Source organism: Falco biarmicus, chromosome 7 (genome assembly GCF_023638135.1).
Source record: "Falco biarmicus isolate bFalBia1 chromosome 7, bFalBia1.pri, whole genome shotgun sequence".
NCBI classification, from domain to species: domain Eukaryota; kingdom Metazoa; phylum Chordata; class Aves; order Falconiformes; family Falconidae; genus Falco; species Falco biarmicus.
In genome coordinates, this window is record NC_079294.1 from 17508400 (window position 1) to 17533277 (window position 24878).

The window sequence follows — 24878 nt, forward strand, 5'->3', positions numbered from 1 at the left end:
CAGTGATATTTTTGTTAGGCTGTCACTCTGTAAAAAAACAAAAAGAAACAAAACAAGCAGAAAACCAGATAGCTTTAGATAAAATACACAAACTGTTAGCATGGCTTCTCATATCTCCTTGCAAGTTTAGCAATACACTTTGCAGAAACACGTTGAAGAGTGTGGATGATGTCTGCCAAAAATGCAATTGCCTGGTGTGTGTACATGTGCATACTATAAAATTTTCACACACATATGACCTAAACTAATGCCAGATATCATAGAAGGTAAACAGCACACATGTATCCCCAGTAGTTTTAATAATTGGGAGTCAAATATGGTGCTGCTCTTGCTCTTACCTAATTGTGTTAAAGAGCAGTGTTACCAGGAGAAAAGCAGTGAATACTGAGTAGAGCACAATAGAAGGAGATGGAAAATAGATACAAGAAGCTAGGTCTCCAGGGGCAGTATTTTCTATTTGCTGGGCTACAGACTCGCAGCTGATAATGCAAGTTGTAATTAATATAAAAGCAGGAGACAATATGGGGAAAGCTTGTACTAGCAGGGCCACAGGAGATCACTCTGCTGCTATCCACTGTTTCTCATTTACACACACAGCCTTCCCTAGAAAACACAATTTTGCCAGTGTTTTTTCCCTTGAAAGTTAAAAAAAAATTGATTTAGCACCACCATTGAATTTTGCTAAATCTAGCAAAGAGCAACAGAAAGGACAAGAGTCTCCTGGTATACAAAGCAAATCTGATGCGTGACTCTTTTCTTGATGCTGCAAATCTGGTGGAAACTGTAAGAGTCTTTAACTGTTTTAACAAGGATTTCTTGAACAGAGATGTTGTAACAGATAAATTTGATATAGGATAACCTTCTGTTAAATTGCAGTTCTTACTTTGTATGCCTAGAATTTTCACTGGGCAGTCTGGCTAATTTTTTGTGAGTGTATATAGTCCCGCTAGGGCTGATTCTGATCTCACACTGCTTTTTATGGTGATATTAAAGACTCAATTAACCATAAGGAATTTGCTTCTTATTTATAACTGGGAAGTAAAATCAATCAGGCCAGCTGATACCCATGTGAGCAAGCTGAGCAGGATTTGGCTCACAGACATTAACTGAAGTTTTAAGTATAGAACTGTGACAGGATCAGGCCCTTACCTCTACCACATGGAAATGGACAAAATCATTGATCTTGCAGGATCAAATAAAACACAACTTACTTCCATAAAAGAAACTACAATGGCTATAGAGCTCATTCTCTGTGAAGATGATTGGACTCAAAGGTCTGGAGGTTGCTCTGGTAAATTAATTTTGCAAACACAAAACTAAACTGAACTACTGATACAGATGGCATTTCCCACCCCCCACCCCCTCCCAAACATAAGCCAAACCCTGCTCACCTTGTTCTTACAAGTAACACCTGTGAAAACAGTGGAACGACTGATGTGATTGATACCACAGAAATCTGTGTCTAGGTACCACCATATATAAAAAGATGCCAGACATAGAAACCTATGCACATACATGCACATGTGTTTCTGTGTGTGCATCTGTGTCTGTCTAAGTTTTGTACGTATAAGGTTCAGGATGGTATCTTAGAGACTGTTGTGGAGTGCAGTAATAATAAACTTACTGTGTAAAGAAACATTCAATGAGTAAATGAGCCATGAAAAACTCCAATTTGACATATGTGTGTTTTCTAAAAAAGACCTCTCCTGATATTGCTAAGGTTTATTTTCTTACAGATGCATATTTAGTACGATAACTTTTTTGTATCAGAATTACACAATTTAAACAAATCACAGGCATTGTGGCATTCCAGATATTTGAGTGAGTATGTATATATGTATGTACAACTTTAATTCTTGTCCCTTGATTTTGGATTTGAGGAAAGAATCAGTTGGGATTTTTGATGCTTCTAGAACGTGGCAACGTTCTGAAAAGCTGCGTGCTTTGTATTTTCCAATTAAGATTGAAATCAGACATGTTATCCACCTGTCAGCAAGGAACTAAAACCTGAAAAATCAAGGGGTTGTTGTTTTTTTTAATTGTCCTTCTATGTCATTCTGTGTGGCTACACTTCAGCTAGACTGATAGACAACTCAAACTAAAGAGGGAACACCGGTGTCAAATAGGTAGCAAAATACATTATTGGTTCAGTTTGAGAGAGCCCAGTTTAAAATTCAAACACTCAGATTTGAGCTGTAGATTACCTTAGACAGCAGAGTACCTTACCCACCAAAAAGAGAAAATACACAATGTGCTCTACAGTCTCGAAAAGTTCCTGATGCTCCTTGCCCCTTCAGAAAACACAGGGCCTAAGTCGTCAGCCACATACCAAGAAATTTGGTAATTAAAGAGAAAAAGTTGCCTTATTATTGTTGCAGTTAGCTACTTATTTCCCCTTCTGACACACTACAAACAGGCAGGGCACCTCTGGGGTCTGATCCTGCATTTCTGGCATACTCAAAACTCCCACTGAAGTCTGTCAAAGTGTGGTGTACCTGGAGACCGCAGCATCAGGCCCCAATTACTTCCTCATTACTTGGTGAAATCTTACCTAAAGATTTAATTATATAACTGGAACAGATCTGTATTACCCTATTTTTATTTCTTTCTCATCTGCAAGATGACAAGAATTTTCACAGACCATTCTTCAAGCAGAAATATTAAAGAAATGTAAAATGTCTGGATGTCCAAAAGTACAGAATGAAAGTATCCTCTCACTGGAGAGCTGAAAGGTTTAATACTCAGACTAATATTTCTCTTCTACAGCTGAGGCATCGGATTTCTAATCTGTCAACAGTTCTTTTATAAAAAAGAGATGTATGTATCTTTCCATCCATTTTTAATTGTATTTTATAAATGATGATCTGTATATTATTACCTCTGAGCTGCAAATTGACTAGAACATATAAACAAGTATCAAAAAGACTGAGGCCTTGATCCTGCTCCCGTGACAGCCAGTGGAAGGACAGCCATAAATTTCTATGGGAGAATTACTAGGCTTCAAAGTAGGTTTGTGCTAAAGGAAAAATTGTGTGGCACCAGGTGAAGCCAGGTACGTAAGAAATGTAATTAAAGTGCAAAAATTTTATCATATGCTTGAAAAAGTTTAAAAATCTCCAAATTTTACAAGCAGTAGGTTTTCCAGATTTGAATAGCTTGAAGGGGGGAGGGAGAAGGATTTGTTGGCAATCTCCATAGATATTTTCGACTGAACACAGAATGCAGGATAGGGCCCACAATGTTCCACAATGTTTATATTGAACAATAATAAATTGTCTGTGCTGGGAAACTCAATTTGAACTGCAGCTGGAAAGGTTTCTTTCCTCCTTTCTTCGCCCCCCACCCCCAACTGATCTGGTTCAGCCAGGGCATAGCCGTAATTACCTTCTTTCCATCTACAGCTAATACCTTAGAGCAATAAAAAAATATGAGGGTGTTAAAAATTCAAACACTAATTATGGGCTGTTATATTTACTAAACACAGTAGAGTAATAACAAAAGTTTCAGCTTCTTGTGGCCAGCGCTGCACTATTTGATGTACCAAGTCCCTGGACCCTTTACACTTACTGTATTACATAACAGTTAATAGCACACTAAAATAAAATTCGATAAACACATTTATTACCAAACGCATAGAGCACAACCACTTACAGCTGTCTCCTTTTTCCAGCACAGGTATATCTCTGAAGAGTTCATTCCTTTGTTGATTTTGGTTTTGGTTTCCAGTTAAGGTATATAAATAGGAGAGCAGTAGATTTTGGAAAGGGAAGGATGCACTATCTGAGCACCCCATTTAAAGTCTTATGGTAAATTAGCCAAACCTACAATCCCTTCTGTTACTTTCCCTTATGCCTGTTTTTGGGTCTAGCAAAGGAATCAAGCTGCGAGCTGCCTTAGTTCCTAGTTCAGCACTGCCACTGTCACCGCTAACCACCCCTCGCACTCACATTAAACACACACAGTGTAGTTTTATACCACCTAATAAGAATAGAGGTGTATGGATTTTTGGGGTGTCAAACAGCTGTCACAAACTGTCACCTCCACAAGAGAAACCTTGGCACACAACAAATTATCCTGCACTTCTTTTTGGCTATCATTATTCATAGCCAATCAGTTGAAATGCTCCTAGTATTTCATGTGCAAATAAAACCATGAGGGGAAGACCCGTGGATCAGAATAGTGGGCCAATACATAAAACAGAGGAAACAACATGCTGTCTCTGTCCTTCTGAAGTGGCTCATCATCACCCCTGCACCAACTTTCACCAAATGAGATCTAGCCTGAGGCTATATATTAAATATGCATATCAAAGCAAATGAAAAAATAAACCTGGAGAGTCAAATTGGACAAATTTGCATGCTTGAACTGCTACGTTTTCAGGTAGATGCTACCAAATGATAGCTCATTTTTTTATAGTCTCGCATGTTTATATTAGCCATTTTTTAAAGCTTTTTCTTCTTTATGAATAGAAGAGGATTTCTTCCTGCTGGAACCTTGTACAGTGCAAATATAAACGTGTACACACAGAGTAATTCGACTAAGCTACAAAAAAGTGTTAAAGTTTTGTTGGGAAAACAAGCTAATATATAAAAAAAAATCCAATAAGGAGACACATTTCCCAAAACGCATGAATAAAATGTAACTATGTGATACAACTCTTCATTTCCCAGTTGGTGTTCTGGTTGCACAAATTATTGCTTCCTTTCAAAACAAATAGCAGGGGGCTAAAGTAAAAATGTTATAGCTCAAATCTCCAGGAAATAAAAGGCTTTAAATTATAATACCCAATGAAGTGGTAAACCCTAATGGGTGCAAGATAAATGGGTTGTCATATTTATTTGAGTTCATTTTTTGGGCCACAAAAGCAAGAGGAGATTCTTCTTATGGAAGATAATAGTTATCAAATTATCAAAATGCTAACCCCCTCTACCCCTGTCCTATCATTGTGTGTGAATTTAAATATTATAATGGAGCACTGCAAATTGGCTTGAGCATTCGCCATCTGCCAGAACCCTAAACAGGCTAGTTTATCTAATCTCTTCAATATAAACATAAGCATGCTCCATTTCTACACTTCCACTTGAAACACACTCTTGTAAAGAAACTGTGCTGAAGAAACATGTACTTTTTTTTTTTTCTGTTGCTCTGAATTATGCACAATGACCCTCTATCTTTCAGGTTGACACTCATTTCAGTTTCTTTTCTAGTACTCTCCCAGAATAGTTATGCACGTGAATTTAGGGTTGTAAAATGCCATAAACCAAATATTTTTGAAATAATATCATGCCTCATGTAGTTTATTATCTACGTGCGAGATAGCTGATAAGCAGAGAAACTTTCAGGAACCTCTGCATGCCTATTTTTTTTTCCTCTCAAAATAATAGATTTAAAATGTAACACATCGCAAAAACCTTGTCCTGCAATGTTTACCGAATACAAATGAGAAAATGAAAGCTAAGGCTTGGGTCCAAAAATATTTCCCGGGCTCTGTAACTAAGCAGTGCCAGAATGGGGGCATTTAGAAGAATTTATTATTATTTTATCTCCCAATTCAGCTTCAGTCCAGGTCTAATGTAATTATCAAATACACACACAAACAACATGTTTTCAAAGGAAACAAAAGCTCCTAGAAAGCTCATTCTCCCTGGGCTTAGAGCTACTCTTCTTAACACACTGGGAAATAAAGGCAGGCGCCTGTGCAGAAAGCATGGTTAACTTCACACCGGGTGTTAAATTAATATTTCAACCGCTAAAATATTAGACTGTATCATTTAGATTATGAGTTCAATTGAATCTAAAACTGTGTAAACCCCTTTTCCCCCCAGGGATGCGTTCCTATAAATAAACTAGAGTTCACACCCACTCTTTTTAACCAGAGCTATTCCTTCCCTTTTCTGTGGTACCAGCTGCAATCTTTCCCTTCACATCCCGAAGTCTCTCCGCATCTACATCTTTTGAAGGATCACAAGAGCCGCTCCAAAACCCGGAAAAACAAAGGCACTCTCCTTACCACGCACACCAACGTTCAGTCCTACACACATAACACTAATTTACCAACTCCTCAAGTGTTAAAATCAACCGCTAACCTACGGTTACTCAATCATCATTCTCTCCAGCTTTCTGTAATACATTGTTAATAATTGCTTCATCAAGGTTACTGTCTTTTATTATGAAGATGCTTCAGGCGTTTGGCAATAAGTCCATATTCTGACAATAAGTTGCTATAAAGCACAAGCATTGGAAACTCTAATGTGCTAACCCCTTTTTTTTAATGCAATGTAGTATTGCCAATAATTCTCATCACTTGTCATCTCCACGAGAGGGGAGGGGGGAGCAAATCAGCAAACTTTCTCCCTAACTTTCTTGTCTCTGTTTCCTTACACTGCTGCATTGATTACAGAGTTAGCAAAGGGGAAGAGAAAGCACCGATCCCCACACCAAAAACGACAGTGTGCTACCCCTCCAAGCCGCCCAGACCAGGAAACTTTACAAACCATTGCAAACTCGCTGCTTTACAGATGGAATCAGAAGGAATCTTTTGCATTTTTACAACTTTACAAAGCGAGAGGGAAGAAAGGAGGATCCTAGCTTGCAAGAGGTTAAAGTAGTAATAATACTACTAGTAGACAACAGCAGCAAAACAATGAAATCTGGGACAGGTCCTCTAAGCAGGTTAAAGTCTTAAGAAGTGCCATAAAGAAAGCAGAAGAACTTACATGATCGGCTAGATTTGTGGAAGATCCTGAGAGTTCTTCATGGTCTGATTTGGAGCTGCCATCCCTTTCATCAATAACGAGGTCTATTGGCATTTTTCCTTTCAAACAACTAATGTACCGATGGCAGAAGTTATCGCACAATTCATGAACCTGAAAACAGTAACAATGATAGTATCAATAATGGCAAAATATCGGATTGCAACTTTTTTTTTTGGTAGCAAGAACAACCCTCTGATCTTCTCCACAAGTAACTCTAATTAAGGGGCACAATAGTTGAAGGCAAGGAAACAATAGAGAAATTGTTGCAGCACATATTATTCTCTAGAGACTTGCCGCAGCAACAAGTTAGAGAGATAGATAGTGGGCTCAGTCTGGTGTGCAGAGGAAAATCCGATTTGATGATAACATCAGAACGCTGGGAGCTGGACCCAAGCGGTATCGCTGGAGCATACACAGCCCAGACAGGTACAACTAGTCACTCGGGACCGGATCAGTTTAAACCAGGGCTAAAAAAAGGTCTAAGTGGCCGGGAGTGGTAAAACGAAGCTACTCGCTGAGGCTGTGGGAAGAGCCGCTCTCGTCCCAGGGCACAGCCCCCTCCCCACGCCACGCAGGGGCCCCCTGCCTCTCTCAGACATCTAGTGCTTGCTTGGGGTTAATGTGCCTGCCAGAGCTGAGGACAGGCAGGAGTGCTTTCATTTCTCTTTTTGTTCAACATGTTATTTCCGAGCCAGGGAAAGAGCTTCTACTGAGGGAAGGGGTAAGAAGGATGAAAGGGGTTTAATAATATTAAATATTGAAATTACGCAGGGGAAAAAAAAAAAAAAAAAAAAAAAAAGCCGGGCTGGGCTGGGCATGGCTGTCGAGTGTCATATGTTCTGATGGCACAGGTTACGGTATCACACTGTGTTTCCCCTGTCTCCTCTGGCCATGTTTACAAATCAGCCCAAACAGTCAAGGGGGGGGGGGGGGGGGGGGCAGAGGGGCCCAGGGAGGGAACGGCTTGCCCCCCGCCCACCTCTGAGCCTCTTACCTTTTCTAATTCCAAAAGGTGAAACCTTAGTACTTGTATTGCTTGAATCATCTGCAAGAAAGTTTTGAGCAAGGGGTTAGGTGGGAGACAGGCGCAGGGGAGCTGCGCAGAGCTGCGAGCCCGAGCGGGCCAGGGGGAGAAAGGGACTGTCAAGGCGCGTAGCCATTACCCAGGATTTTAGCTCATTGGTCACGCTTGAACAATTTTGATCAACTTTAACCTAAGCGCTCGATTTTTATCATATTTATTACAGGAGCGGTGATTAGTGCTTTATTACCGCGATCTTGGAGAAACCCTCTTCCCCCTCTCCTGGCTCCCTCTCAGCACCCCGGCCCTCACCCCTGAGGGTCCGCAGAGGAGTCAAACACACGCTCCCACCCACCCCCTCACCCGCAGGAGAAGGGGGGGGGGGGGGGGATGAATAATTTGGCATCTTTACAAGCGGATTTAGGCACTTTGAATATTGAAATCGTTCACATTAGCAAAAGAATTAGTTAGAAATCTCCAGCTCTCTCTTCTTAAGCAGTTATTTCCCTCACTTTAGCTTCCCGTGGCTTTCAAACACAGCTTCGCAATGCACTGGGGCTGGCGGGTCTGCCCTGGCTCACTTTAAAAGTGCAGCTCTTTGAAGCCTCTCGCCGGTGGCTCCCAGCTCCCGGCTCCCCCTGCCCAGCCCGCGCAGCCAGGGAGCCTGGGCCGGCAGCCGCCCGCCCCGCCGGCCCGGGCGGCGGAGGGCGCTTGCCGGCAGCCGGCGGTGGGGTCGGGGTCGGGTAGGGCGGGAGGGGAGCGGGGCAGAAGGGCCAGCAGGCCTTACCAAATTGTCCAACTCTGGATTTGAAGAAAAAAGTGGTTTTTCAGCGCGGACCTGCAGGAAAAAGGAATAGCGGCGTGAACTACAGCTTCCCTCCTCAGCCCTGTAACCGAATCACTCGAAGGGAATAATAATAATAATAATAATAATAATAATAATAAGCCCCCCCTGTGACCAAACCAGCCGGTGCAGGCCAGGCCCGAACCGGGCTGGGCACCCCGGAACCTCCTGCTCTGCGCGCAGGGGCCCGCTCCGCCGCCGCCCGCCCCGCCGCAGCAGCCCGGCGCCCGGATCCCCGGCCTCTCCCCGCGCCCGCTGCCTCCCGAACTCGGCCGCAGCCACATCTCCCTCGCGGTCGGGCGGGCGGGCGCGGGCCGGGGCTCCCAGCCCGGCAGCGCGGAGGGGCTCCCGGCGGAGGAGGGTCGGGGCCGGCCGGGCCGCCAACGCGCACCCACGCCGCCCCCTCCCGCCCCCCCGGCGCGGCGAAGAGGGGGCGCGGGGGGGGGAGGGGGATGCGGGGGGGGGGAGGGGGATGCGGGGGGGGGGGGCTGCCCCCTGAGAGCGGCCGGCCGTGCGGGTCGGGGAGCTGGGGAGGTGGCGGGAGCGCTGGGAAGGGCTGGGGGCGGGGGGAGAGGTGCCGGACCTGTTTGGCGAAGACGGCGATGTCCTCGTTGAAGGAGTCGGAGGAGCAGACGTCCCCGCCGGCCACGCCGGGCTCCCGGGGCGTGCAGGTCGCCAGCTCACACTTCTCAAAGACCAGAGCTAAGAGGGGGAACAACGGGTGCCTACCGGGCAGTGGCACACAAAGAGAGGGGAGGGGGTGGGGGAGAGGGGGAAAGAAGAGCTCTAGTCAACAAGTATTTATTTTTTTTAAAATGCACGGACACACGGACACACGGACACAGCCACGCTCTGCAGCCACGCAGTATTGCTTCGGGCAGAGCAGGGGAGCGCAACGTTTTGAAACAAAAACGCTGGGTTTGGTGGTGGCAGTGTGGTTTGGGGTTGGGGTTTTTTCCCCCTTTTTGAAATTGCCATGTCCGAGCCACATCCCCCGTGCGATCCCCACAGATGAGGACAAAAGTGACCTCCCCTCCAAACACATCAGGCACCAAACACGCTCACGCAGGCAGCAGCTCAGCTGGGAATCTTACACTTTTCGCCACAGCTTAAAATAACGCGAAACCTGGAAGATCCCATCCCTACCCTCCAGCTATGACCTAAAATGAGAAGCACGGCTAGGCAAACTGCAAACTACTTAATACGTAATTTTATTTTTCAAGGGGCCTGCTAACAAAAATGTGGTGAAGTTTCCTGGCTTAGGAAGCACACCCAAGTAAAATACCAGCTGTCCAGATAAGTGAGCTGGGGAGGGGGTGGAGGGAGGGAGCACTTCGCGAAATATTTTCCCATAGTTGGTGTAGTCAGGAAAAAAAATATTTTATCTGCGTGCTAAGTAGTAAGCATGCATTTGCCTCTTCTCCCTTTTGGTGCCTGCTCAAGGCCCCACACTCTGTCATAGATGTTACTGTCTCTCCTTTTAGGATCATGTAGTATTTTTTCTAAAAGTCACTGAAGGGAATCTGTGTCATCCCCCCCCCAAGCTATGCCCTGGCACAGCCTTGAGTTCTGCTGGGTACGTGTTCCTTTTCTCTCATGTTCTTCCTTTCTTAAAAGAAAACTCAACTCATTGCCCCCAATGCATTTATTTCTTCTGTCTCAGGGAAGTGCTGCTTCCAAAACCCGAATCCCTTTTATTCTTACTACCATCCGCGATGTGAATAGCTCTTTATTTACAGTGTTGGAAGAGTGTTATTATGGCACGAAGGAGAACACCAGAACAACACTTCTCCAACTAAAATCCAGAGCAATGAGAGCCGCCTCGCCTGCCTGAACTCCTAACTGGGGCCTTTCCGAGAAAGACAAAAAACCCACGGGGGGGGAGGGGGGGGGGGAGAAAAAAAAAAAAAAGGGTGGGGGTGGGGGGGGAGGAAAAGGAAAAAATAGAAAAGGAGAAAAGAAAGGCAAGGCACCACCGGCTCCCCCCAGCCCAGCCTCTCTCCCCGAGAGGTCTGTTTTTCCAGGACCCGTTTCCCGCGGGCGCTGGCACCCCAGCTAAGAGTCAGGCTGGGACGGCACTCGCCCTGCAGCCGCCAGCAGTGGCAGTGCCACCGCGCGGGTCTCCCTCCGGAGCGGGCGGCTGGGGGCTCCCGGGCCGCCGCCCTCCCGCCGGGGTTCCCTCCCGCACCGCCCCGCTCCGCTCCGGGGCTCGGCTCGCCGCTGCCGCCGCCCGCCGCCGCGGCCCCGCGGGAGCCCCCGCCGCCCGCCCGCCCCGCTCCTGCCCTCGCCGCTCCGCGGGCACCGGCGCTGCGGAGCCGGGCCATGGCGCCGGGCGGCCCGGCGGCACCTACCCGTAGATCGCATCCTTGTCCCGCTTCAGGGCGTCGTTGACAGCGGAGCCCATGCTGGCCGGCATGACATTGGGGTGCGGGGCGTGGGCGCCGTAGTGCTGTCCGGCGTGGAGCGGCGGCCCATGGTTGAGGTGGTGCACCGGGGGGATCGGCCGGGGGGCGTGGGGGTCCCCGTACATGGACGCCGGCACCCCTACTCCGTCCATCCCGCCGTAGTGGGGCAGCTCATCGTACTGTCAAAAAACGGGCCGGAAGAGAAGAAAGAGAAAGAGGGGAAGAGAGAGAGAGAGAGGAATAAAAAAACAAACAAACAACAACAACAAAAGTCAGAGGAGAGTAAAGCACCCGGACAGACACAAACAGAGCAAAACAAAACAGAAGCAGCCACAACAGAGAGAAATGTGCAAAATGAAATCAACTGGGATCGGGAGCAGAGGCTGGAGAGGCTGAGGGAGGCGTGGGGGTGCGGGGAGAGGTAAAGGGGGAAAGTGTGTGTGCCTGCCTGTGTGTGCGGGGGGAGATGGTCCTCTTCAGCACGGGCAGGAGAAACCCTAACAAGGAAACGGGGATGAAAAGGAAGGAAACGGAGGAAAGAAACTAGAGTTACTCTGCATTAGAAAGGAAGAACACACACACACACAAAAAACCCCAACAAACCAAACCCAACCCAAAAAAAACCCCAAAACAAGCAGAATCAAAAGCAACTATATAAATAAATCAACACTGGGAAGAAGAGAGGAAAGGTAGGGTGCATGGGGGGGGGGGGGGGGGGAGAGGGAAGAGATAAAGGGGGAAATAATCTGAAAGTTACCAGAAACATTATTTAGTAGCAATTCCCCTTGTCCTTGTCAAAGCCAGAGACAAAAAAAAAAAAAAAAAAAAAGCAGCTATATGTGTATACATATATATACACAGACACACATATGTATTTCTTAGTCTTTGCTAGACAGCGGCAGCAACGGCGGCAGCAGCAGCAGCAGCAGCAAGCTTTCCCCTGTGAAACCCGTGCTACTGAGCAGGCAGAGAGCAGGGAAATCGCGCTGCTGGGGGAAAAGCTAGAGAGGAAAAAAGCGTGGAACAATTGCAGAGAGAGACACACACAGAGAGACACTCACGCGCACACACAAAAAGCTAGTGAATAATTTTTGCTGCTATTTTTTAATAGTGGCCGCCATCATCATCAGCAACAGAGGAGAGCAAATCGGACAGGCCCCTCTTAAGAGAGGATTTATATATAGGTAAGTGTTGGAGATTTAAACCTACCCTTTGCGCCATCAGTCTGCGCTCCAATAAACTCCTGGATGTGTCGTATATTTAATATCCCAGTCCAGCAAAGAAAGTGATTTAGAGTGAAGAAGATTCCTTTTTTTTTTTTTTTTTTTTTTTTTGCAACCCACTTATAGACTTCTCCTATCCTCCAATATGGGTAAATAATAATAATAACAACAACAATAACAACAACAATAATATATAAAAAAAACAGTCAAGAACCACGATGAGTTTCTGTGTTTTCTTCTTTTTTCTCTCTCTTTCTCTCTTTCCTTTTTCTCTCTCTCTTTTTCCTTTTTTCCTTCTCTACGCAAAAAAAAAAAAAAAAAAATAAATTGTCAAGCCCCCAAACTGAAGGTTACGATCGGCCCGTCAGCAACCCACATGTAACCAAACTGTCGTGTCTCATGGCTTTTTGCCACTCCAGCTGTCAATCAAAGCCAGGGAATGTCAAGGTAGTGAATGAATGATGGTTGATGATGATGAAGAAGAGAGGAGGAATCTTTTTAACCCCGGTTTCTTCTTCCAGTAACTCCGCGCTCGGGTTTTGCCTTTTAGGATCGCTATAGGGTTGTTTTGTATTTTTTTTTTTTTAAGTACTGTGAAGGGGGGTGGGGAAAGATGCGAAGAAAAATTGAATAGTTTGCAAAGCCCGGACTTCCCCCTCTCTCCCTTTTTTTTTTTTTTTTTTTTCCTCCTCCCGGCAGGTATTTTGTCTCCCTCTCTCCCTCGCTCTCTGAGATGAGTGAGTGTCAGTAAGTGTTGGCAGGTTGGCTGCTGGCTGCCTTATAGAAGAGGCTCAGTTTTGCAGCGCTGATCGGCGGGAGAATGAAGTGACGGAACCCGGAAGTAGTGGTGGCCATAGCCAGTCCTGCAGCGCGGCGGCGGCGGCGGCGGCGGCGGCGGGGAGCGGCGGCGGCGGCGGCGGGGAGCGGCGGCGGCGGGAGCGGGCGCGGCGGCGGGGCGAGGGGCGCGGGGCGCGGGGCGGCGGGGCGCCCCAGCCGGCAGAGCGCCGGTGATGCGCAGCGCGCCGGCAGGGCGGCCGCGGCGCCGCGCGGGGGGAGCCGCGCAGCAGCCCCTGCCCCGAGCGAAGCAACGCGTGTAGGAAGGAGCGAGCGAGCGTGCGAGAGAGAGGGAGGGAGGGAGGGAGCGAGGGAGGGAGGGAGCGAGGGAGGGAGCGAGGGAGGGAGGCAGGGGAGGAAGGACGGGGAGAGTGCGTGTGTGCGAGAGGGGGGAGAGGCAGGGGAAAACTGCAGAGAGCGAGGAGAAAAGTGCGGTAGAAGCCCGGCCCCGGGTTGGTTTGCGCTAGGTTTTTTTAGCGACAAAATACCTTCCGATTAACCGCGACGTTTAGCGGCTGATTGATGCGCTGAATTGTTTGTTTAAATCGCCGGCTATCGCTGCTGCCGCGAACGGGGTACGCGAGTCCGGGGGCATGGAGAGCCGCGGTGCGCGGGGGGGCCGCGCAAAGTTGATCCTGCCCGGGAAGCCAGCCTGCTCCGCCGGCCGCCCGCGCCCTACGCTGCAAGCGTGGTCTCTTTCCTCTGACAATTCATTGTGCTTTTCTAAAAATTAATTTTCCAGGGCATGAAGAGAACGCCTCGTTCGAGCCGTGTTTGGCACCGCTCTTCATTAAGTGATCGCTGCTATCAAGCACGCTGTGGATGTCTTGGGGGAGAGGCGGGGGGGGAAGAGGGGGGAAATCCCTTTTAGTTTTGCGATTAGGCTGCCAGGGCTTTGAAAAGGGCTTAAAAACAAAGTCATGCTCAGCCTTTTGTAGGAGAGATCCAGATGTTACGTAGATTTTTGTTTGCATGTTCATTTCGAGCGGATCTGGCGGTGAGCGCTGTATTTACGTGTGTATGTGGCTGGACTTTGCCGTATATCGACGTTGCGCTTGTGGAATGTATGCTGAAGTATTAGCTCGGTAATGCCTTCTAATGGTAGTGCTAATTACCGTGGGGTTATTTAGCAAATTAAGTGAGATGATGCACCCCCCACCCTTGAGCACCAAATGAACTTTTCCAAACACACACCACGCGCGCGCACACACGCGCGCGCACTCGCGCGCGCACACGCACACACTCACACACACACACTCACACATACACTCACACACACTCACACACACGCACGCGTTAATTTTGGTGTGTTTCTCTCGCCCAATCGCTCCGCCGGAGCAGCAGCATGCCTTACCTCAGAGCAGTCAATTACCAAAGCTACCCGGGATCATCAATCATGGGGGATGCTTGAAGTTTAGGGGAGGAGCGATGGTCAAACTATCGATTGCTGCAGTTTTGTCCTCCCCAACCCCCCACCCTCGTTCACGGTCCCCTGCACATAAAATCTAAAACAGACTATCCCGTTAATAGTGGGATTTATCAATGATTATGTACCCGGTTGTGAATGTGGCCTTATACATAGATGGCTTTGAAAAAAACACGGCAGAAAATTTTTTTTTTTTTTCAGTTAGAGTTTGGTTTGGTTTGCTTTTTGTGATGATGACGAGAACTTTAAGGGTATTTTTTTTTTCCCTAAACTTTAAGAAAATTACTCAAGGGGTAGTTGTAGATATTTGGCCTGATTTTAATAGGCGTAGGGAATGAGCTCCAGAGGTCAATAAACCCCTCCAAAATGATGAATGATTGAGTACCTGTGATGATGATAGTGATTACCGGAGCAATTAAACAGTTTGATTAAATGAGCCATCATAACAATGATGTCTGCGGGAAATCAGCCCTCACATATAAAGAAAGATAGTGTGGAGGGCTGACAAACGCCAGTGGGCATTCCTGCGTGTTCCGATAGCGCCGAGCCCTGCAGAGCAGGGCTGTGTTTACAAATACGGGGGGAATATGGAGAAAAGTCCCTCTCTTACTTTTAGCCAGAGTTGCACCCTGCTTAAAACCCTCCAGAAGCCGGAGACCAGACCCGGGTTGTTTTTGTGGGTTTTTTGTTTTGGTTTGTTTTATTGGGTTGGTTGTGGGGGTTTTCTTGGTTTTTTTTTTTTTTTTTTTCCTAGAGGATCTCCTCCAAGATTAAAGCTAGTCCTAAGAGCAACCGAATTGCTGTGACTGACTTTCACGGGACTGTAAAGAGAGGTGAGTAAAAAAGCCCTTAGTATGTAGATCTCTTTCAAGCAGTGGTTAAGTCGATTCATTTCGCAGGGAAAAAGCCAGTCTTCTTGTGCAGTATTTTATACTCTGTCGTATAAATCGGTAACGTAATTCAAGATATTCATGGTAATGAATGCTTGGCTAATCCTTTGGGTGCGCGGAGACCTACAGAGCAGTAGGTTATGCAAATCCTTTCCTACTTTTACAGCTGTAGTTTTCTAACAGATTTTTTAAGAGATCTAGTAATCGGTGAATGTTATCTGGTTGGTTTTTTTTTTCCTCCCGCGCCCCCCCCCCCCCCCCCCCCCCAAAGATGCCAGATTTCTAAACTTGCGTGGAATCATTTGATTGTGATACAGCCAGCTTAGAGGACGGGGTTTAAATATTTGTAGCTTCCAAACTTATTTTTCAACCGAGGCGGTGCAAACCCAGAGCCTTGCCTCTTGAGATATACAAGTGTGTCTCATTTCAGATAGTTTCGGTATCACCAAAGAAGAGGTCTTTTCTGGTAATGTGGCCGCGCAAAAGTAATCTAGCTCCGTTGAAGGCTCCATGTATTTGTTCAGACCTCAAGCTGTGGGAGAAGTTCATCAGTTTTCTTCTTAAAAAGAAGTTTTTAGATTACTTGGTTCCCATAGAAGTAAGCGCTTCATTGCTTAGAATTATAATTTTAGACTTGATTTTTTTTCCTCCTAATTCTGTTTTCCACAGAAGTCCCTGTAAATCTCGGTTCTCTTGACTAAGAAATTGTTAGAAAGCAATCTAAAATCAAAGTTGCAAAAAAAAGCAGCCCAAGATTTTTGCAGTGTTCAATGCTGCTCCTTTCACTTCTTCTTTTTTTTTTTCCCCTCCCCACCCCCCCCAATTAACCCCCTGCGTTGGCTTGTCCTGTTATGCATGTGTGTAATCTGGGACAGGGACCAACTTTTAAAAATTATTTTAACTTGATGGAAAGTAAGAGTTCATATGGTAAATTAAGGGCTTTCATGTTCCTCTTGTGTCTTTTTTTCCCCGTGAAAAGAGTTGAAGCCTTTTTCCTCTTTACTATCCCAGTGGATTAAAGCACACAGAGAACATGGTTTATAAAGCACTACAGTTTAGCCATGAAGAAGGAATCTCAATTTAGCGTCCTTAAGTGAAAGTACTCAGCTATTAACAAAGATGTTGTGGGGAACTTGGAGGAAAATGGGATACGTGCGTGCAGGGCGTGGGGGTTTCCACATTCTTAGGTCCATTTTTATTTACTTCCCTCCCCCCCCCCCCCCCCCCCCCCCCGCCCTGTCTGGTGACATATTTCTTTTAAAACACAGTAATTCGAGAAAATTAAATTGGCTAATTTCCATTTCTCGTGCATCACTTTCACAGCGAACGCTGTTTCCAGGAAAAGTGTGAGAGACGAGTCGGTGGGGTGTATGTGTTTGGGCTTTGGGGGGGAGGCGGAGGGCTGGGGTTTTTTTGTTTTTTTTTTTTTTGTAGATCGGCTCAAAAGTCCAAAGAGAAATGAGGTGTCCGGTATGGAAGTGCATCTCAGTCAACAGCCAGCTCCTTTTGCCGAGGCTGGAAATGGTTTTAACAGGCGGTAAAATTTCATCTTGTGGTGTCAAATTGGGGTCAGTTTGGGGTTAGCGCTCTCATAGCGCTCTCAGTGTCCGAGCAGGAGCTGTCCAGCTGTGTGGGGATTCATTAAAGGCAAAAGATCCGTTTCAAGAAAAACAATACAAAGACAATCAGAGGGCTAAAGATCCTCTTCAAATCGCATTTTACAAGTGCACCAGAACAAATATGGACGCTGAAACCTATTCCCTTCAAACTCCCAAATCGGCTTCTTAGCCCTTGGAGGGAGTGAGAGAGAAAATCCTCTAAAACTTAAGAAGAGTCTGTTTTCAATCAGCCTTTCCGAAGTGTGGTATCTCAGTCCTTTGCTGGCTTTGAGACATGCCTCTCTCGCTCGCTCGCTCTCTCTCTCTCTTTTTCCACAGCCTTGCAAAAGCGGATGGCACAACAGGTAATATTTCAGATTTCAAGAATATATCCCACCGGGCATCTCAAACCACTGTTTCGTATGCGCGGGTGCGCCTAGCGCAAGATTTAATGCAAACAGAAAGTTTTTTGGGGAAACAAGCCATGCTTGCACGAAATCCTATTGGACCTCTTCGGAAATTTTCTGCACTCCATGTAGGCGATGCTCCGGTCTGATAGGTAATTTAGGCTAGATTTACTTTACGGTTCCTGGTGTTTGTGGAAAGCACCTATTGCTAATCTGGTTTATTAAATTCGCGTGGTTTAAATCCTCTTAGCGTCCCTACATCTGTTAGAACAATTGACGCCTTGCTACAGGGACAAATAACTCGAACCTTAATCTTGTTTGTAACTTTATTCAATGTTTGTTTGTTTGTGCGCTGAGTTCAAGTATTTTTGGATGATGCCATTGTGTTCGGAAGGACACAGGCGACATTTGCAGGCAGAACTCCCCGTGGACGGGCTAAGGATATCGCAGAGCCGGATGACAAATTTTTCATATTTGAATTGGCATTTTATCTCGACCTATCGTTCTAGGAAGTGTGTCGTACTTAATGAAGAAAGCAATCTGCCTGTTAAAATGTGGTCGCGGGATTACATCACTATGACCCCGTAGTGAAATCCACGGGAATTTTTCTTTTTGTTTGGCTCGCAAGGCGAAGCGTGGGGTGTAAATAGTACCTTTTCCTTTTCATAATCAGGATTATGCCACAGTTCAAACTCTTACCCCCGGAATCGCTCTTTACCAGCCTTTCCTTTGCCTTTACGGTTGGCTCTTACAACTTGAGTCACTTTTTATTCGTCTCAGCCCAGTTTGATTCGCCTCTGACTCCCCGCAGCTGCAGGATTCTGGAGGTCCCATCCCGGGTGCCCCTGTGAAATCACGCACATTTTAGCTGCTGCCGATCCCTGGGTTCATGTAGCTCCTCGCCCTGAGCCGCCCGCCTGCCAATAGCGTACCTCGCTTCTCAGCGATCTATTATTTTGCGAAGATCTTTCCAGTCCGGAAAGTCAATGGTAGCCCATCACGGTGAACTTTTCTTGACCTCGGCTGCGGTATGACTGAGATCTTTGGGAGCTGGATTAGGAAGAGGCTCATTTACCTACCTGTTAACTTCCCTTTTGAATCCCTTTCTTTCACACACACACACGCCTTTTTTTTTTTTTTTTTTTTTTTTTTTTTTTTAGGGGAAAAAAACCCAAAACCAACCCAACAAACCCCCCGCGAAGCAAGAGCGACCCGGGGTCTTCCTCCCCGCCGGGCGCCCCTTGTCCCCCGCCCCGGGCGCTGGCGGGACGCGCCCCCGCCGCCGGGCCGCACGGCCGTGCCATCGGCAGCGCTCTAGCGCTACCTGGCGGGGCTCCAGCACCATCCGCCGCGCCGCGCCGCGCAGACCCCGCGGGGCCCGGCCTGTCGGCCCCGCTCCGCGCCTCCCGCCCCCGCGGGGCTCCGGGCCTGGGCTGCTGCGCCCCTCCCCCGGCTCCCACCGGGCGGGTCGAGGGGCGAGGGCACGGTGGGAAGGGGCGCGCAGATGCGTTCGTCTGGCGTATCTCACGCGGGCGCGTGTGAAGCGCTCATGTCAGACGAGAGTTTTGTTTTTTTTTTTTTTTAATGTCTTAGGCTGGGAGGTTTGTAAAAGTGAAGACCATAAAGAGCAGACGTGCGTATTTCCATCATAAACCAGAAAGAGAAAAATACCTGTCAGGGCTTCCCACTAACGCCGTGCCGGCTGCTTCACCGGGGTAGTAGTTAAACACCTAGTTTGCATTTGTTCGAAGGAGCCCGAAGCGTTAACAAAATCCATCTTTCCAATGTGACATCATAACAAAAAGGACAGTTAGGGCAAACTAAATCGCTTTAGTGCGATATCAGAGCATCCGAGAAGGCACCAAACTCTGCTCGGAAGGCACCAAACTCTGCTCGGAGCTTTCTGCTCTCGCTCACTCAAAATATTCCCTTTTGTTCTCCAGCTGCCTACAAAACTCCAGAAGAGGAGCGCTCTCATTTTTACACCGGAGTTCTCGGTCCGGAGAGAACAATATCATCCTACCTCTTTTGAAACGATACGGAGACTCTCGCAACACACAGGCGATCACTCGAAGCACGAATCTCCTTTTTTTTTTTCTTTTTTCTTTTTCTTCTCCCACCCCCCCACCCCCCCAAGAGTTGCTCGGCCCATTGTTTGAAGTAGGATTCAGCGCGCAGCCCAAGGAGAACAGGGAAAAAAAAATAATCTTAGGAGTCCGGTTTGGTATTGCACAGAGAAAGAGCTGGCTGACAAAATATTATAGCGTGTTTCCTAGAAGTATGTGATGAGAGCCGGCATTGTGTTCCCAAAAGAGAGGTGTTTTTTTATCGGTTGGGTTTTGTGTGTGTGTGTGTGTGTGTCTCCCCCGCCTCCCCCCCCCCCAAGATTGTGATCGCCTTTGTACGTCTTTCTTTTGATCCCACAAAGAGAATGCAATATACATATATGTGTTTGCTCTCCATACAAGAAATGCAAGGGACCGTACAATGGAATATACGGCCGGTTAGTCCTCATAATGCTTAGTTTTGCTGTAATTAATTGAAAACAGTTATTAGGTCGTCATTGGCAATAGCGTAAATAATTGCAGCAGATTTTTACTTAAAATTGACCGGTCACAGAGTGATAGATCGATTCGAGGTATAAAAATGATGTATCAAAACATCAATGTCGATTATTTGAAATATTGTAGTCGAATCTTTTTATTGCTTCATCGGTTAAGTGTCTGAAAGTGCTGTGTTCCAACATATATTTATGTTGTCAATACTGTCAAAACTGTCAGTTTTATTACAGTGGATTTGTAATACATTTCGGATTTGCTCATTTACATAAAATGTCCACCTCAGATACACCTCCTTTTACCCATCTCTGGAAATCTATGTCAGTCTAATAAAAGGATTCAGGAATCATACCTGAAGCAAAAGAAAAAAAAAAAAAAGAAGCGGGGGGGGGGGGGGGGGGGGGGGGAGCGGAAAGTGGAGCTATTGCTCCATTAAGTCCAATTTAAACATCCTTTTGGAAAGCTTGGGCTATTTCTAACTTGCCATAAGAGGGAATCCCCGCCCCCCCCCTCCCCCCCATTTCCTCAGCAGAATTTAAACACTTTTCTACCCTCACACCTAGATTGAACCCTTCAGGAGAATTGAGAAAGTGTACAGGGAGGCAGAGCCGCGCCGCAGCACACCTGGGAGTGCAAGGACCCTCCCGGGGAGAGCGGCAGCCCCCCGAACCGCGCACCCACGCACGGGGGTTTGCGTCCTGCTAGAAAGAAGGAGACAAAAGGAGCAATAAATATGTGTGTGATCCTTTCTTAACGGTTTGAAGCTCAAAGGCAAAACGCGAAGTGGAAGGAGTATTGGGCATTTAATGCCTCCCGTCCCCATTTTATCAGGGTCTGATCCGGTCTGATTATTCGCTTGAACTATAAGCGCTGATTCTTTATTAGCATGGTCTCAGACACCTCTCTAATTTTCTTTGAGAGCCCAGCTCAGGGATGGCAAAGCTAAGGAATGAATAAATACATTTACACACTAAACTCTCTTCGATCGAGCAAACAGTGAAATTAGCCAAGTAACTTCACACACACACCCCCCCCCCCCCCCCCCTTTCGGGAGCATGAGGTTGTTTTTAAGGCGTTGGTAGGATGGAGGTGTGGGTTTTTTTCCTTTTTTCTTTCTTTCTTTTTTTTTTTTTTTCCTCCCCCTTCTAGGGATATGTATGTTTAAAGAGATGCTGAAGAGATTTCTGAGTTCACAGGGAAGAAGGAAAGGTTGGTTTGGGGAACGACAGCGCGCCTGGCAGGTATTTTAATGACCGTCCCTTCCTTTGAACACTTCCCATTTCTTTGCCTCTTTTCATCCGGAATCTCTTCCCCAGACCAAGTATGATTTCTGTTGTAATTCTTGTGTGTGTTTGTGATCCCTTCTGAGGTAAATTGAGAAGTAAGCTGCGCAAAAGGAGGAAATCGCCCCTGGGGTGCTTTGTTTACTTTGGTTTGTAAAATCCTGCTAGGAGATGGTTTCCTCAGTGTGTGGCAAGTGTTTCTTCAAGAAATTCATCAGCCCTTCTACAATTACTTCGAGCTCCGAGGGAAGAGAGCTGCCATCACTTTCTCACATCCCAAGGTGTTGCATGGAGGAGAGAAGAAAAGGCTGGAGCATATAATTATAACGGGGGTGGGGGGGTGGGGGTGGGAACGGCGGCTGCAGAAAGCCGTCCCAAGCCTGTACCTGGAAAAGAAAAACCTGCAAGGGTGTATCTGGGAGACGTGTGCCATTTAGAGATGGGGAAAAGTACCCCATCTTGTGCAGTAATTAGTCTGAACAATAAACATAATTGGAATAAAATCAGTTGGAAATTCCTGCGTTTTTAATTACGTTTCATTTTGTGGTAAGCCGTAAAATTATGAATGCCTCTCAATTAAACACTATCCACTTGTAAAGCATTTAACAACAATTATTCCTTAATCAGTTGGAATGTTAGCCACAAATGATGCTGTTAAACATCAAAGGGACGCCTTAGACGTTACCTTTTAGTCATAAGTAAGAGGATTAATTTCTATAATTAGAGGGGATAAATATGTGCATAAATAAATCTAATTTTTTTACACGTTCTCATCCTATCCGGGAGAGGCGAGGATCTCTGACATTGCCTGCACTTCTGGCTCTCCCCCGGCTCAGAGGAGGCGACCCCGGGAGCACGAGGTGAGACCCCCCTGCAGGGAGGCCCGATCCCGCGCGCCGCTCTGCGCACATTCCTCCCCCGCCCCCGGCCGGGGTGCCGGGATCGGGCCCCGCCGGTCCGGCCTGCTGCCCGCCCTCGGCTTTCATTCACGTTCTTTCACGGCACCTGGGGGCTACCTGGCGTTTCGGTTCCCTTGGGGACAATTTGCTGCCCCCAAACGAAGCTCGAGATTTGAGCCGAATACCGCAAATAAAATTAGCATGACCTTGATTACACCCTGTATGAATATCTCATTTACCTAATGACTTTGTGTCACGTATGCAGAGGGTCAATTTCCTTTTAACCTTTCCCATTGCTGCAGTAAGCATTCTTTTATAATCAATGGCTGTTTGAATAATCAATTCACATTTTATGATCCCTGACAAACTCAATATATGTGTGCCTTGTTTCAGCAAAGCAGCCGGCCCTTCTCCGCGCCGTGTTCACGTCCGAAGGGTTCGCGGCGGGGTTTCCCGGCTCCCTGGGGAGCCGCCCCGGGGGCCGCCGCCGCCGGGCTCCACGGGAGCCTGCGGGGCGCTGCGCCGCCAGCTCCGCTCGGCTCCGTCGCCGCTGCGGCTCCGCGCCGGGCCCCGCCGGGCAGCCGTGTCCCCCGGGGGAGCGCCGGGGCACGGCGGCGCCCGCAGCCCCTTCCTCGCGTCGCCCCGGTGCCGGGCGCGCACTTGCACGCCGTTCTCAGTCGCTCAACGCAGAGCGGGCGGTTTTCGCGCTGCCCCCGCCCCGTCCCGTCCCGCCCGGTCTGGTCTGGTCTCCTTCCTGGGACTGTGCACGCCAAAACCCGGCCGCCCCGGACCGTCCCCCCATTTCTGCGTCGGCCGGGCCAGCCCGCCGGTCCCCGGCTCCGAGGGCGGCCGCCCCACCGCCCGCAGGACTTGCGAGGGGGGCTCGGCGTCCCTGGCCGTGTCGGCGCATGGGAGCCCTTGAATGAATCTTTGCACTGGCCTAAGCGTCCCGCTGCCGTTTGCGGGGCCCCGCTGCCACCGGCCCCCCCTATCACTTCCCCCCGCCGCCTCCGAGCTGGGGTTGGGAAACCTGCCCCGGCAGCGCGGCCCCCACGCATGGCTCCAGCGTAGCAGCGTATGCGGGAGGGGAGGGGGTTAGGGGCAGCTGAACTTTGCAAATGTTTTTTCTGTAAGTGGCTCACATTCGCTGTGATCTATGGTGTGAGTCAGGAACTGAGACTTATTGCAACCCTTTTCCCTCTGTTGGATAATTAATGCTGATTCATAGCGGTTTCTACCTACGAATGTGTGTTTCGTTTTTCTCTGCAGGGTCCATGGTTCTTTGGTATGTTGTTATTCCCTGAAAGGTAATTGCACTTGATATTCTCTCGGGGAAGGCTCATTAGCCAAGGGCAGGGTGGCGTTGCCAATCTCGGACGCTTTCAACAATTCAGTGCAAACATTTGCCCCAGAGGTTTTGTACAGCACTCTTGGCTCCCGAAACAGACCTTGGGTACAGCATGTGTGTGTGTGTGTGTGTGTACACATATACACATACACTACCCAAGCAGGAAATATTTTAGTTTAAGGGGTTTTAGTTTAACTCCTTACTGTAAGTGGTGGAAGCTACACAAGAAGGTTTGATGTGTTGCCCTGGACTGCAGGACTTCACCCTCCCTATCATCAGAAGATAGCCAGGACGTAATTGTGGATGAAACAGTAGAAAAGGCACCACTTCTCCCACTCCTCTGTATGCACTCCTTTATACTCTCTTAACATTTACAAAATGCATGTTGAAAACACTTTTCCACTTCCCACCATTACAGGCCTACACTTGACTTCTTTCTCACACATGCCTGCTGTCATCTCTTTGGCTCCTTTCACCTCTTCTGCTAAATTAATTAATTCACTAATGCAAGGCCATGAAACTCAGGTATAAGGTAAGTTAGGGAACGTATGTTAGTTAATGCATACTATTTTATGAAGGTGAACCCTCCATGATTGTTCTAATTTTATTTTTTCCCTCTGTTGTTCATCATTTTGAAAATCTTATTCTTTGAGTCTTGGCAGGTTGAGCAGGATGATTCACAGTAACATTGCAGAGAAGTTCCAGTTCTCACAGGAGAAAATGGTCCCTGTAGGACTGATGAAGAGGAAGCAGAGGGACAACATCTAGGCTTAACAAGTTCTTGGACACCACCAGGTTTTCCATGTTAGAATAAAGAAATCTGGGTGTCTGTATTCATGGCGAATTAGATGGTGTATTCTTCCTGGTAGCAGTGTTAAAAGGCAGAGACTGCTCTTAATTCCAAATTACAAACCCTATGTCTAAAGTGTACATCTAACCATCTTACTGTGTTAACATACTTCCACTTACCATATTTTTCCCATCAGTTTACCAATAAACTCCAAAAGCAAAACTCAGCTGTGCTGTATCGCCACTGACTTTCATGTTAGTACATTGGAAAGCAAATTGTCCTACAGCATGTGACTACACAACAAAAATAGGTCCAAAAGACTGTATACGCTGGCATATTACTCGTTTTGCCCTCACTCATCAGGGCTGCCACTCAGTCTATAGGCCTCACCTATTGGGGGACCAAAAGTTCATAGAAAAACACCTCCGTGCTGTGAATGTCTGTCAGCAATGTTTGCCATGCTGACAGCCTTCAATACCCTCAAGCCCAAACCCAAAGCAGAGGGCAGGATTCTGCAAGGTGTTTGACAGGATGCCAAGTGCCCACGTGCGAAGTCGGAGTACTCGGCTTTCCAGGTCCCACTGATAGTAAATTGGA

The 24878-nt window shown here is 47.3% G+C and overlaps 1 protein-coding gene and 1 long non-coding RNA gene across 11 annotated transcripts in view; one reads left to right on the forward strand and one right to left on the reverse strand.

The window, feature by feature from the left end:
* The window catches only part of MEIS2 (Meis homeobox 2), a 175164-nt gene extending 161832 nt beyond the window's left edge, over window positions 1–13332 (reverse strand). For 4 of the 9 annotated variants that reach the window (XM_056346530.1, XM_056346527.1, XM_056346534.1 and 1 more), the window contains exons 1-6: window positions 12235–13332; window positions 10972–11204; window positions 9204–9345; window positions 8564–8614; window positions 7750–7800; window positions 6717–6866 (exon numbers count right to left, since the gene is read on the reverse strand). In XM_056346530.1, the coding sequence (XP_056202505.1) occupies window positions 6717–6866; window positions 7750–7800; window positions 8564–8614; window positions 9204–9345; window positions 10972–11204; window positions 12235–12246 (639 nt within the window). In that variant the 5' untranslated portion in view covers window positions 12247–13332. Of the gene's footprint in view, window positions 1–6716; window positions 6867–7749; window positions 7801–8563; window positions 8615–9203; window positions 9346–10971; window positions 11205–11782; window positions 11816–12086; window positions 12179–12234 lie in introns of those variants that run through there. The other 5 variants (XM_056346529.1, XM_056346535.1, XM_056346533.1 and 2 more) reach the window with 3 other exon arrangements.
* A 136-nt stretch (window positions 13333–13468) lies between these two features.
* Window positions 13469–21747, forward strand: LOC130152639 (uncharacterized). Of its 2 annotated transcripts, XR_008823052.1 has the most exons (4): window positions 13469–15341; window positions 15829–15996; window positions 16833–17361; window positions 19347–21747. It is a non-coding gene; the product is annotated as an uncharacterized LOC130152639 (long non-coding RNA). The 2 variants fall into 2 exon arrangements; XR_008823051.1 differs by having other exon boundaries at window positions 13469–15996.
* The last annotated feature ends 3131 nt before the right edge of the window (window positions 21748–24878 follow it).